The sequence below is a fragment of the Microchirus variegatus genome, assembly GCF_963457635.1.
Source record: "Microchirus variegatus genome assembly, chromosome: 23".
Taxonomy (NCBI): Eukaryota; Metazoa; Chordata; class Actinopteri; order Pleuronectiformes; family Soleidae; genus Microchirus; species Microchirus variegatus.
This window is the reverse complement of record NC_139824.1, coordinates 10,107,736-10,122,226: the sequence shown is the minus strand read 5'-3', so window position 1 is coordinate 10,122,226 and position 14,491 is coordinate 10,107,736. Positions and strand designations below refer to the sequence as shown.

Below are 14,491 nucleotides of genomic sequence, written 5' to 3'. Positions count from 1 at the left end.
CAACAAAGGAACGAGCCTATATTAAATCCTCAGGTTTTACTTAACCTACTAATATACAGTATTTATTTTTTGTTCTTTCAAATTCCTACATTTGTGTCTCTGTCGACCAATCAGGATTCAGCACTATGTGATGGTATCTGCACAGTTGCTTTTTTTTATGTTGCCAGGGAGACGCCACAACCACATAGTCTGGATTACGACTTCCGTTTCAGGGTTACATTTGAAATAAACATGATAATAGTGTACTGTAGATGGCTTTAATACGAATTAAAATTTCAAAGCATATGGAATTAAACATTTAATATTTATAAAGAAATGCTAAGGAATATAAAATGTGATGAGTCATTGGAGCGTTGTAGTTTCTGGATGTGAGGGATCGGCATAAATTAAATATCTTTGGGCATTTGGTAAAGTTAAAAAAAAGTAAGAATTTAAAGGGTGTAGGATTAGGCTCTGGAATGTTGTGGGTGTTTTCTGACAATATTCTCAAAAAATATATATTTTCTTTACTAAAAAAACTGTGTTACTGGGTTATTCGCTGTATGTTGGTTTCGTATTTGTCGTTTAATTGGGTTTAAAGCAAACATTTGCTGTATAAAGCGCGTTTTATATTCAGTGTATTACAAAATATTCATCATTATAGTCAAACGATTTCAATAAATATAATATAAATATATAATATGTTAAAATCATTCTCACTATTTGGAGTGGACACCATTCAGTGTCCTTTGAAAAATCAGTTTCCTCAGGACTAACTGGGAACGTTCCACCCCGGCTTCTTCCTCTCAAAAGCGCGCCGGCCAAATGACATAGCACGAGATAAAATAGTAATGCTAATATCAATAGTTTGTCCATTACAGGTCAGCTCACTGTCCAGAGGAACAGTTACAAAGCTGTTCCTTTTCGATCTCGCGACGCCGATCAATACGGGGGCATACTGTTTCAATTTTGCCCGCATTGATTTTCTCTATAACACTCCGACCCTAAAGCATTCGTCTTTCTGAAGGAAGGAAGATTTGATTTACTGAAGAAAAATTGGAGTGCACATCACAAAGATCTTTCGCCGGGGCGGGAGTTTGACATACCGAAAGATGGATGTCCCTTGGCTGGGAAGCCTCTAGCCTAAGGGCGTCCATTAGAGCAGCGGTGCTGCAGAAAATGAGTTGCTTATATGAGAGAGGAGGAGGAGGAGGAGCTGAGGGAAGAGGAGTCAGTGCTTGGGGTGTTTATGTTTTTTTTGGGGGGGGGGGGGGCTAGCTGTAGGTGAGGATCATTAGAGGAAAATGGAGGAGGGGGGGGGGGGGGTGGAGGATGCTGATCCCGCTTTAAAGAAAGAAAAAAGCAGTAAATGTCAGGGAGTAAAAGAAAAAAATTTGCCTGGAACAGACTGCATCAGTGGATTGTACTCTGGATACACAGATTCACACTCAACCCTTTTTCTGCTGCAGTCACCTTTTTAGATTATATATATATATGCTTTCCTCACTCCCTCCATCCAGAGTGAATTTCCATGGTACATTAGTCAGCCTATTAGAATGCAATAAAGAGAAGGTATGAGAGAGAGAGAGAGGGGAAAAATAGAAGAGTAGTGCTTGTCCCCAGAGACTGAGCGAGCTGGTGTTCTCCATCATCTGCCCTCATCTCCTCTCTCCGTCCGTCCACTTTTTGTCTAGGTGTCATATACGTGAAAGATGATTCCTGACCCAAATAAGCACCGCCGCAGTCTGGATGCTCAGTGGACCTGAGCTCAAAGGACACGAGGAGGAGGGGGGTGGAAAGAAAATGACAACTGCCGGTAGTTTCATTTGTTGCCGTCTTGCTACCTGTTCATTTACTTTTTTTTAACCCCCTCGTGAGAAGACATCATGTTGTTCGCCCGAGTCTCAAAGCACAGGGACAGGCATCATGCACAGACATGGATGGACAGGGTAGTCGCCCTATCTGTCCGACATGGAGACATGTCTTTGTCTTGACACTAGTTGACAGACACTCTGGTCAAAGAAAACCCTCTCTGGACGTTCGGTGTCTGAAGTAGAGAGTGAGACAATAACGGCAGAAGGGGAAAAGAAATTGGTGTGTTGTGATGAAGACAAAAGAAAGAGAGAGAGGGAGGGAGCCACAAAACAAGACAAATCCAAGGAGTGGAAAGGGGGAAGAAAAAAAATCACCTAACACCTCTTTTCTCAAGAGGCCACGGCTGTTGTAAGCTGGATATTAAGACACAAATTGCATTCAGGCGGGTCACACTGTGTCAGAAGATATTAGATGCCTGCAGTGAGGAAACAACAATTCCCATCAGCTTGTGAGAAAATAATATTTTCATTTTCAGAGTCTTTATTGAATGGAAACTTCAGGGAATTACGCTTTTATAGCGTAGCGTGGAGCAGGCGCAGGCGGTGTTTGGATTTTTACACAGTCGTAATCATAGCTGCGTATTGTCTTTGTGCTCCTGGATTTCATTTTCACAGCTGGAAAAAAGGTTGCAGGTTTCATTGTGTGTCCACTCTGTTCTTATTTACAGGCAGGACTTTTACTCGTGTACGTGTGGAATAATAGAAAGAACAGCTTTTACACTGATATGCCTGCAGGTATGCAGGTGTGCCTTTTTTTTTTTCTTTCAGTTTCTGTTTATTCGTCTTTTCCCTTTTCCTCTGCAGCACCAGATGTTCCTCCAGTGCCCACATACCAAGGGGCTGTGGTGCGAAGCCTGCACCACCTGACCTTCACAGTAATTGACCGAAAATATTGATGTAATGGCACACGACTGATTGTGATTTATTAAAAGAGCGCTACACTCCCGAGGCCCCGTGCCAATGGCTCCCTGCACCCATCGGCAGCCATTAGGAAAACCATCAATAGCACAACAGCATAAAAGGACCAGTAATGGGAGACTTTTTTTTCTGGCCAGAGCTTGTGGAACACAACCTCCATAGTAAACAGCACGGCCATTGCGTTGAGTACACATGGAGGTAAATAAAAAGAGGTAGAAGAGATTGGATCGAGAAAAGGAAAGAGAAATGACAAACGATACACGGCATCTTGATAGCACAAAATAAAAGGAAAACAAAGGCAGCCAAAGATAGACTCCTGATCCAATAGCAAACTAACCCCTCGCCAGACAAGTCTCCGGAGAGTCGGTTCAGTCTAACAAGCATGAGCCAGCGGCCGTCTCTCCATCTCACCATTACACACTACCTGCACAAACAGGCGTCATTAGGGAATAGCTGCATTGGATTCCGCCGCCTATTTGGCCCGAAACAAACACAGAGGATAAGGTTCCCCCCCCTCAGATCTTAACGGGAGTGGAGCTGTTTAAATGGCTTTCATCTCTCTCCCAAGCCGATGCATCATTCGACCCACGGTTTGCAAATCTAAATTTAATCAAAGTCATGAGCACAGCGGCATTGATGGAGATTAGGATGAGATTAAAGGCGTAACAATTGTTTGAATATTGCTTGATACTGAGAAAATGACATACTATATAAAGCATGTTCATTAAGACAGACACAACATTTTTTGATTTAAGGCTTTTCTAGATTGTGTGAATGAGTAACACATTAAATTATACTTTTTTAATGGCATACAATGGTTTGGTAGATACGTTTGGGGTCACTTTTAAATGTCCTTATTTTTTAAGGAAAAGCCCTTTTTTTCAATGAAAATAACATTAAATGAATCAGAAATACACTCTATACTTTGTTAAACGACTATTCTAGCTGCAAACGTCTGTTTTTTTAGTGGAATACATAGGTGTATCTCCAGTGTTCTAATGGTACATTGCGTTTGCTAATCACGTTAGAAGGCTATTGGATGATTTGAAAACCCTTGTGCAATGATGTTAGCACAGCTGAAAACAGTTTTGCTGGTTCTTTGACGAAAGCACCAGCAAAGCATTTTGCACCTCTTTTGATCTGGAGTTAATTTTTTTTAGTTTTTGTACCTGATGGAAGACTTTCCCCAGGCTCCGTGTTTGTCGGTCAGGATGTTGACTATCTTCTGGATGAGCTGCGTGGCCGTCACGTGGTCGCGGTACTTGGCCGCTCGGATAAGGTGGTCGCACATTTTCTCCTCGTCTCGCTTGTCGGCCGCGTACTGGGCACAGTTAGACTGGGAAACAAGAGAGAGAGGGAAAGAAAAGGTAAATTTTTAACTCCTGTAAGTGAAGGCATCGCAGGAGAAACAGAATTATGTATCAAATAAAGCGATAAGATTCATTTATATGACAAAAAAAATCTATAGAGAGAAACAACAATGTTTTCACATAAAGAACCTCAACCACGAGCAGAAGCAAATGAAAAGCATAGGGTAATTTTTGCCCTCTTGTCATCTTGATTAATAACAGTGGACATGTATTTACTAATGCCCTCCGGGCGCACCAAATAACACGATACCCACAATGCACAGAGAGGACATTTTTCTCTGTCGGAATTTGTTATCGGAATAGGCCTTTGAACTCAGCAGCAGCGACGGGCGAAAGCAAAAACACCTCCTGAGAAGAGCGGCGCTATAATTTGAAACAGCGCTGTGATTTCCTATCTTTATTTCACAACCAATTTAACTTCCAAGCTCACGCGGCGCTGGCGGCTGACTTTAAAAAGAACCCGTTTCAAAGCGAGCGTCTTATTGAAAGTGAGCACAAGGACGAAAAAAGAAAGAAACATTAGCCGCGTATCTCGCGCTGATACGGATCACCGCGCTCGCGACGGTGCCTTTGTGTTTCCTTCCACAAGCTCTGAGTGCACGCCACGGACGCAGGAATGAAAACACATTTAATTATTAATGGTTGTGTATTATTGTCTTCATCAAATTAACTTTAAACCAACCCAGTGGTACAACAGTTGCACATTAAGTGTTAACCCAGATGCACGGCCGCATGAATGCAACCTGTTCTCCCAAAGTTACCACTAAAGCACTTTATAATGGGTCCTCCTCTTCAATTTGAACAGCAACATTTCATATCTGACAGGAAATCGATCGGTATAAATCACATTAGAGGGGCTTTTCTGCAGGCTGCTGGACCTTAATTATCAATCTGTGTCTCTTTGTGTGGCATTAAATTGGGCCTTGACCTTCTATCACAGTGACCCCGGCAAACGGCAAAGTAACGAGAGTATGAAGAGGGATTGCTGTGTAAATGTTTCAGATTTTAAACAGGAGGAGGCTTTGCTTTTCACTGTTCAAGAGTGCACATGCTCGTGTGTGTGTGTGTGTGTGTATTGCATGGCCATTAATCTTGATCAGCGGAGGTAAAGGGAGGCAGGAATGGGACACAGAGGAAAGCCGGACCAAAGGAAGTGAGTCAGAGCATTGATTTCTAGAGTCTAAAATGTCTAGTTACGCTCGATATTGCATTATTGAAGAAAGAAAAACGACTATATTTGACATTTAAATCATGTTTGATTGACAAATATTATACAGATATATAAGAATTATTAATTTTCTCAAAATAGAGTGCCTGCATAGATTTCCATCATTTGAACAGGCCTACAAATGACTACATCTGAGACATGTTAGGTCTGAGCGACTAATCAACAGTGCTAGGGTTCGCACTCATAACCATAAACAAACACTTCATCACCTGTGTGTCGAGACTGCCCGAACACCCAAACACGGCCCTCCATGCCGTAATGGGCTTTTCTCAAATCCAAAGCCAAAGTCAAGTCGAAACGCAAGGAGAAAAGTCCAAATTCACAGACTCTACCCTTATAATAACAATCCAAAAAAACAGCTGAACACATAAGTCGAGCCATTACAACTTAAAGTCGGGTTTGCACGTAAGTGGAAAAGACAGGTCACTGTTAATTCTGGGGGTCATTCCATTGATGTGAAGTCAGAGCCATGTGCAACTGGGCATTATGAAGGACTTATTATGTTCTGACGGTTCGCCATGCTTGGCACCGTCTCTGTTCCGCTTCCATCCAGGGTCCACTGACGGGGGGGAAAAGGACAGACACGTCGAAAAAGGAGCAAACAAAACTGTTCTTTCATTCCATTCTGAAGAATGTGGAGGAAACATGAGACTAAATCAGTCGGGATGCATATTTTGACCGGAAAAAGACTCAGATTTCGCCACTTCCATTTAGCTAAAAGAGAACAGCTGAGGGGAAAAAAAAGAGATGACAGATTCCGCTCTGTTAGCAGCAGACAGCCACCAGGGCACAACTCGCTGGCAGTGAGACCTTTATGACTTGCGACACTGTAATCATGGGCAGCACCTTCCATTACAAGGCCCCGGCTGACAGGGTCAGCCTGCGTGGACGCCTGCTCTGCCGGCGGAGACAGCTTGGTGAAGACGAAATGATAATGGCTGGCATTAATCGAGTCAATTACACTGAGCCGTGTCTCCCGCAATTCATCCGCGGTTCAAATAAATAAATATGGATGTGTGCTGGAGTTTGGAAGGGAAATGGGCGAGGAGTGAAAGGGGGGAGTAGAAAGAACGGCAATCGCGTAATGGTAGAAAATGGCAACACACCTACAAACACGTCAAAGAATTACGACTAAAATGTATTTTTAATCGTGTCTGAGCTTTATTCTGAGGCACAGAATAAAAATGTTAAACACTGCATGCTGTGGTCATCACTGCCACTCGCTCGTGTTCCTGCTATGCCGATCCTACAAATAACGAGCACAGGAAACAAGGAGAGGACTTTCGCAGTGGTGCTGTTGCACCAATGTCAGCCTTATCTAAATGCTGTAGTTGTTGTCAGATGATGCCTTGGCTCCCCCCCCCTCCTCCTCTCCCTCTGCGGGTTGAGAGGGTTAACCAGTATAATAGGCTGGAGAATGGAGGCTCATTACAAGATATCAGCCCTATGTTTATCAATTAGAGTGACAGAGGGAGGCCTCGCGGTGTTGTCGTTCCACAGCGAGCCTTCAACGCACCGACTGACAAAACTAGGGTCTCGGAGTTCTGTCTCAGAACAAGGGGGGGGGGGGGGGGACAAAACCAGCAGAGATGTTATTAAAGTGCTTCATTTGCAATCTCTTGACACTGGTGGCACATCAGGCTGCACACTCTCCGATGGCTGGGCTATCGCTCGGCGAGAATCTCCAATTTCTCACATCCGTCGACAAGCTCTCCCAGAGGGTTTCATTTACAAACGGGCAGAAAAAAACTGTCCAGCGGAAGGCGAGACATCAGGCTCGTCCTTGTCTGGTATCAGAGAATGCAAATACACTACAAATAAATTCCTCCAGGAACATATTGGAGGTCTACGGAGACAAGAGGATGAAATGAGAAAGGAAAGGAGGATGGGGTGGGGGGGGATATAAACAAAAGTAGATGCTGAACCAGTCTACCAATTGGTTTCAAAGAGATTCTCTTGCACTTGATCTCTTGCCCTCCAGTTTTCAAATTGCAACATAAAATGTCACCAGGGGAATTCAGACAATGGGCTGGGGAAGAAACGAGTGAAAGGAAGAGGAGGGAGAGAAAAATGAGGGCTTAAAAGTACAATGGCGAACAAAAGTCACCAAATGACAATGCCTGACAGCCACTTCAATTCTGAAATGATGCCCCTGTCATGCCGCACTCCCAAGTATTGATTTTTTTTTCTCTCTTCAAGCACAAGAGCAAAAAAAAAATCTAATCCAGTTGAAACAGATCCATGCTGCTGGCATCAGCCCATTGCTCGCAGCCATCAAGGTTAACGCAGGCGCAACACTTATCAAAGTATCTCCCTCCTCTTCAACCCCCACACTCCTCCTCTTTGTGGCTTGTCTTTAATGGACTGGTCACTATGGGCTGGCAGCCTCTTCATCTCCTCTGCCCAGAAACCTCTCGTCTTTGCAAAAACTACGCCCTCCTTTCTCTAACATCAGTCTACCATTGCTGCCATCTTTCGAGCGATGACTCCCAGTTCAGCTTCAAGGTCATGCCACGTGAAAAATCATCGATGTCGACGAGGGGAGGGGGTGAAAAATAGTCAAATGAAGAGAAGGACATGACCATATGGAAGATACATGAAGCCGGGAATGACTGTTAACCCTGAAATTGTGAATCCTGTGGGATGGCATGAGACTACGTACTGAATGTGAATATAAATATTTTAGTGCTGGTCACGTTAACAGCGCTAACCGCGCGTGACGTCATGTTTACGTGATTCCCGATTGTTAAAATGAGTCTTTAAAGTAATGCTAAACTTTAAAAACAGCGGCACATATGCGTTATTTGTAGCGCTGCTCTTTTCGTTCAATAAACAGACCGCTCCAGTTCGACTGTCGGTGCGCTAACGGCGCTAAAGGAGCTAATGCAGCTAACGGAGCTAACTGGTAAACGGTGCCTGGACTGCAGTGCCGCAGCACGTTTCCATGGAAACGCGTCAACGTTAACTTCTCCACCAGAAAAAAGACACGTATGACGCCATGCTTACGTGAATCCCGATTGTTAAAATGAGTCTCTAAAGTAACGCTAAACTTTAAAAACAGAGCCACACAAATGCAATACACAGGTACGAAGCTTATTTGTAGCGCTCCTCTCGTTTAATAAACAGACCACTCCAGTTCGACTGTAGGCGCATTAACTGCACCAAAGGAGCTAACAGAGCTAACTGGAATCCGGTAACTATTGTTATAATGAGTCTCTAAAGTAACACTAAACTTTAAAAACAGAGGCACACATACACAGTACACAGGTACGCTGGTTATTTGTAGTGTTGCCTTTTTCGTTTTAATAAACAGACCGCTCCAGTTTGACTGAAGGTGCGGTAACTGCGCTAAAGGAGCTAACGCAGCTAACGGAGATAACTGGTAAACGGTTCCGCAGCACGTAAACATGACTTCACGCGCGTCTTTCTCCGGTCAGTCGTCATGCGTTTAAGTTGACGCACCAAGCACTAAAATATTTATTCAAAATAATACGTTTTACCAGCAAAAAGGTTTCATTTTGGCTTGTTGTAAATGTACAAAAAGCCATGCTTTTGTGTGACATGGAAACTATTATTCAGAATTGTGAGCTCACCTTCAGATACTCAAAAAAACATAAATAAAATAAAACAACATTCGCCCAGTGACTGTGTCAGAATGAAACAAAAGAAGAAAAGTCATATTCCAGGGCTAGCCGGTCTAACATAATAATGGGAGCTGCAGAGCGGGTACCTGGGGACTTCATTACGCTGACAAGACAGCAAGACTGAGCCAAGCGTTCCCCAACGATCCTCTTGTACCCGACTTCTCTTTTTCCTTGTGTCTTGACTGAAACAACCCATGTTGTACAATAAAGGAGGAAGGAGCAAAAACATAGGTTTTCATCCTCGCAGTGTGTGAAATTTTCCCCTATCCTTGTTTGGTTGTTGCCACAAAAGGCAAAGACAAAATTCAATTTTCCTCTCATTCTCAGCAGACAGCAGATTTACCCCGTAATGAGATGCCCCAACATCCAACCCTGCTCACACATGGAATCTACACGACAGCAGCCTACAGTTAGTGGCAGCTATCAGTCAGAGGGCTGCAGGAGGGTGTTTAAATAGCCTTTGGGAGCTGCGATTCTCCAGACTCTCTGTTTTGAGTCATCTTGTCCAGGCGGCTGCCTCTTTTCATGGGAATTAACCGGAATTTGAGGGAATAAACTGGGAATTTTTGAAATTGAAGGTTGGCTCTTCACAGGGAACTTGAATATAGTTGGGGAAAGTATATTTTTAAAAGCATAATCTTGACTAAAACAAACAGATGCCATTCAAGTACTCTTGAATATCCATGCCATGCCTAAATGTGTTTTGATGATATAATGGGGGAAATATAGGACCGGTCTTCAACGTGTTTTTTTAATTGCATCATTTTGCAAGTATGTTTACTTATGACATGTTTATATTAGCGGTGGGCACGTTAACGGCGTCAACATTAACGCACATCAGCGTGTGGCGCCTTTCCATGTTTACGTGACTCCCGATAAAAAATATTAATTAAATTGAGTCGAGTCTCGAAAGTAACGCTAAACTGCTCCTTTCATTTAATAAACTGACCGCGCCAGTTCGACTGTATTAGCCTACAGTCGAACTAACGCAGCTAACGAAGCTAACTGGTAAACGGTGTCTGGTCTCCGGTACGTAAAAACATTAGGGCTGAACGATTTTGAATAAATATCTAATTGCGACTATTTCAAAAGGAATTGCGATTGCGATATGATTCGCGATATCAGAGGGAATGGAACTCTTGACATCAAAAGATTACGTCATGCGAGTCTTTTTCCAGTCAGTCGTCATAGAAACACGCCATGCGCAAACAGTGGTTAGCGTTAACGTGCCAAGCACTAGTTCATATTCATGCTTGGATATGATACATTTCGACGACATTACCCTAAATCCCCATTAATAGCCATAATTCCCATGGAAAGCTTCCAATATGGAATATTTCCAAAATTCCCCATCTTAACTTCCCATAGAAATTTACCAGAAATTTAACATGCAGAGCTTAGCGTGCTTGGAGAGCGTCACTCCCTGTGAAGTTCAGATGCTCAGGCAGTCTGGTGATGCAGTTTCTACAGCCCAGTGCTGTGATAGCAGAGCACATCGGGCATCAGCTCAATGTTAATGTCATTAACGTGGGGAGAAAGGGGGCCGGATCGTTTTACAAGCAAAGCAGAGGGAAGACAATGACGCCAGGCACTAATTAGCCGCTGTCGTCTGGCTTCTACAGAATCTCTCAGACAGTCAATTCAATTAGTTTATATAACAGCACAGTGGTTATATTTGAAAAAATAAAAAAAGGGGGGGGGGAAGGAAGATTTAGCAGAAAGGGAACGGTAAGAAAGAATAGGAATGACTTGAGTGCTGCTCCCTCTTCACTATCTAGACCTTCTTATCTGCCCTTGTGCCCCTGAGCCCACCACATTTCATCCCTAATGAACAGCCCCATAAAAAGAAGGAGTTCGATTTCTCTCCCCTCCTTTCTATCTCTCGGGCTGCCTCTACTCCCTGCCTCTCTGAAAGATATCAGAGTCTATCATTTGCTGTAGCTGGGCAGCAGCATCCGATCTGCAGATCTCCTTCACATTAAGGATCCTATTAGATAGAGAACCCTAAAAGGTAATTGGATTTCCCCCTAGTTATCTTCATCTCTGTTTCACCCCACGCCCACTGTAATAACTTACTCTCAGGGCCAAAGATAACTCAATTCTGTCCCACAGAGAGCAAGTGAGAGTGTGAGTGAGAACGGGAGAGACACAGTATGAGAGAGAGAAAGCATATGTTACGTCTCTGAAGCAAACGGGTATATAAATCAGACGAGTCCTCTATCAAAGCCCGTTTGCGGATATGAACTCTGACAAGGAGCAAACATAAATTTGTTTTTCAGCATTGAATTATTCTCTTTTCTGGTGCTACTGTTTTTCGAGCGCAATAAAACTTTCCCACATAAAGTATCGCGAAGGAAGATACAGATCACGTTGCGGCGGGGGAAATCGGTGCCGTGTGACAAACCTGCAAACAAAAAAATCGACAGGCGAAATGAGTCATTTTGTGGTGTTATTTTGGTCCTCCGCAAAAACGACAACACAATAGAAGGGAACGGTGCTTTAAAAAAATGGGACAGAGCAGAAAAAATTAGTTCAAAAACCCTCCACCCCCGCCCTCGGGGGGGATGTTTCATTGGCCTGTTATTTTTATTGTGGCACTGCAAAATGAAACCGTTGGCTTCAGGAGGCTCAGGCTGAGCGAGGATGGAAGCAAGAAAAAAAAAATCAATACAGCAATATCAGACCAGGACTTATCAGGGGTTCACTTCTTCGCAGAGGTCACTGAGGGAATAACCGCATTTAAGTGAGGGAATTCAATTGCCAAACCGGTCGGTGCGGGTGGGTATCTGATTAAGAACGGCCTGGAAAACTGGCGAACAAAGAGCAACTTTCGAATGAAAATGCAAAAACAATGAAAAGTTATAGCTTTGTATTGGTCGTATTCAGCTGGCGAGTAATACGTTAATGTAAGAGATACAGCAGCTTCATTTGGAAACCGTACTAGACTTCAAATAGTGTGTTCAAGTTGACCCAAAAAAGCCACAAGAGTATTTAATAAACGTATATATGTCAAGTGTGACTGCAGTGGGTACACACAGCTAACAGAGAGCATCCATACATCACCTATATTGCTTCTCCTTTGAGGTTTCCCATCTGAAAACTCTACTTTTTCAAGATACAGGGACAAACTATTCACTCTCACATTCTCAAATGAACCTAACCCCAATCTGCATGTCTTTGGAGTGTGGTATAGGAAGCTGAAATAGCTGAAGAATGTGTAAACTCTGCACAAAAAAAAAAAGAAGAGCAAGATTCAGATAAAGAACCTTGTTGCCGTGAGGCATCGGTTCTAAACAGCGCTCCACCTTCCGCCCCAGCTGGCAGAGTCATCAGCAGAAAAACAGCAGATGCCTCGTCCTTGGTTGTCAGTCATTTGGACTTTCTTATTCAGCATGCAGAGATTATTTATTTCATATTTTTGTGGTACAATTTATGAAAGGTTTACACTCTTATTTCTGCCCTTTTTTTATGCTTTATGTCTATAACGCTGACATCTGTATAAGAAGATATGAGGTTAAAAGTTTTAATGTTGTTATGGCCGCTGATTTTCCAGAATAATGTGTTATCGCTTTGTCTTTTTAACATCGTGACGTGTTTTACGTTTGTGGCAAAGGTTTCTGTTTGAGTAATGTCTTTTCATTAGGCCGTTTGACTGTCTCGTACAATGTTGTTCTCTGCTTCCTGCTCAGGGACGACAGATGAAAATCAGCTTAGAGCCAACTAAAAACAGACAAAAACGGAATACAATGGATGGAAAACATGGTACAATGTTCCAAACTAGAGTATTCAGGGTTAAAAATTGAAATACGCTGACGGAAAAACAGAGCAGGGATGGATCAGCTGAGCTTGTCACATGATCGACACAGAATCGCAGAGTCGTTTCAGGCAAAATTGAGGCTGTGTGTCTATCCTGACATAATATTAGGGATGTGAATCCTTGTCACGATTCAATTCAAAATCGGTTCTCGATTCAACCGTTTCGATTCATACTATTCTCGATTGAAACGATTCTCGATTCAAAAATTGATACAAGGCATAGTGTGTTAAAGCGGACCTAGACCGGAGGTTCCAATTAACGCTGTTGGGTGTATATCTGCGACATTACCTCGTTTATGAAGCCCTGAACGTTTGAAACAAACAGTTCGGCCACTGCTGTGAACGCTTTGATGTATTCTGAAAAAAAACCATTGTGGAGGTGTTTCACAAGCGACAGTGTCTTCTGACTCTGGGTCTGACTCCGGGTCAAAGTCATAAAAGGGACTGCGGCGGGGAGTCGTGACAAAGCTATTTTCAAACACTGTTAAAACAATATTTTGATAATGAGTAGCAGCGCATCCACTGTTCCAGAGGGGGGAGCTGCGCTTCTGAGAGCGGGTGTGCTGAATATGTCACTTCTGGGTATTGGCCAATCACAAGACAGTTGGGAAGGCCCTACGCTGGCTGGCCAATCACAACACAGTCTGTCTTCTGGGGGTGAGATTTATGTCTGAAATATCGCGGCTCAGTACAGCGTCAGAAAAGACAGATTTCTATAGGCTCGTTTACAGCAACTAGGAGGTTTTTGACCATAAAAACAAGTTAATGTATGTAAGTAGACCTCCATAACTCACATATATGTGCAACAGGACCACTCTATGAGCTTTAAGGAGCAAATGACGTGGTGTCAAACCTGGAAGAACTAAATCAATGTCCAGGTCCGTGTTGATAACAATGAGGTTCGCTCTTGTCAGATAATGCTGTGTAAAAAAATGATTGACACTCAGGAGCAGAGCGAGTAATAAGGAGGAGCAGGGTGCCAATCACGTAGAGAGGCGAGCCCGTACCGGGGAGTAGAGCAAAAACATATAGTCGACAAAACTTTGCCCCCCCCCCCCCCTTTTTGATTGACTTTCACCGCTCTTGAGGGAATTTTACTTTAGCCGAAATGTAAGAGAGACCCTTCCTTGAACCTTTGAAAAAAAAATCACATTTTACTACAAAGTGGGGGCTAAGGGCTGGGGGGGGGGAGGTTTCACACAGTCAGCCCTTCAGACTCGCACCTCTCAGGTCTGTCTGCAGCTTTTAGTACTGGCAGGTTCCTGAGAAAATGCGGGAGGGACGGATGGAAGAGAGGGGAGGATGCCATATTCCTGTCACTGGCAAAATACACCCCCAGTGGGAGTATAATGGACAGGATCTCGGCGGGACAGGAAATTATTTTTGGTGAGATCGAGAAAGCAGAGGAGGGGGAATAGAGCGGTGTTGGACCGGGGCGACAGGGGGCAACATGGGATGCCCGAGGGTCAGGATAGAATTTGCCTGGCAGTGAATGGCAACATTTGTGCTGAGGACTGGTCGGAAGAGGAGGGGGCAGATGTTATGTTTCAGGGGGCAGGGATAAATTAACGCTACACAATGTTTGGTTAGTGATGTGTGCCAAGAGATCCAGACTACTTCAGTGTGTGTGAGGAGAGTCACGACTAGCACAGGGCTAATATT

At 43.5% G+C, this 14,491-nt stretch overlaps 1 protein-coding gene across 1 annotated transcript in view; it reads right to left on the bottom strand.

Annotated features, from left to right (window-relative positions):
* lrba (LPS-responsive vesicle trafficking, beach and anchor containing) overlaps positions 1 to 14,491 on the bottom strand; it is a gene marked incomplete at its 5' end in the record, with an annotated part of 183,053 nt that overhangs the window by 91,233 nt on the left and 77,329 nt on the right. Inside the window, one exon of the mRNA XM_083909541.1 lies at positions 3,941 to 4,107. Within this exon, the coding sequence (XP_083765667.1) occupies positions 3,941 to 4,107 (167 nt within the window). The remainder of the gene's footprint in view (positions 1 to 3,940; positions 4,108 to 14,491) is intronic.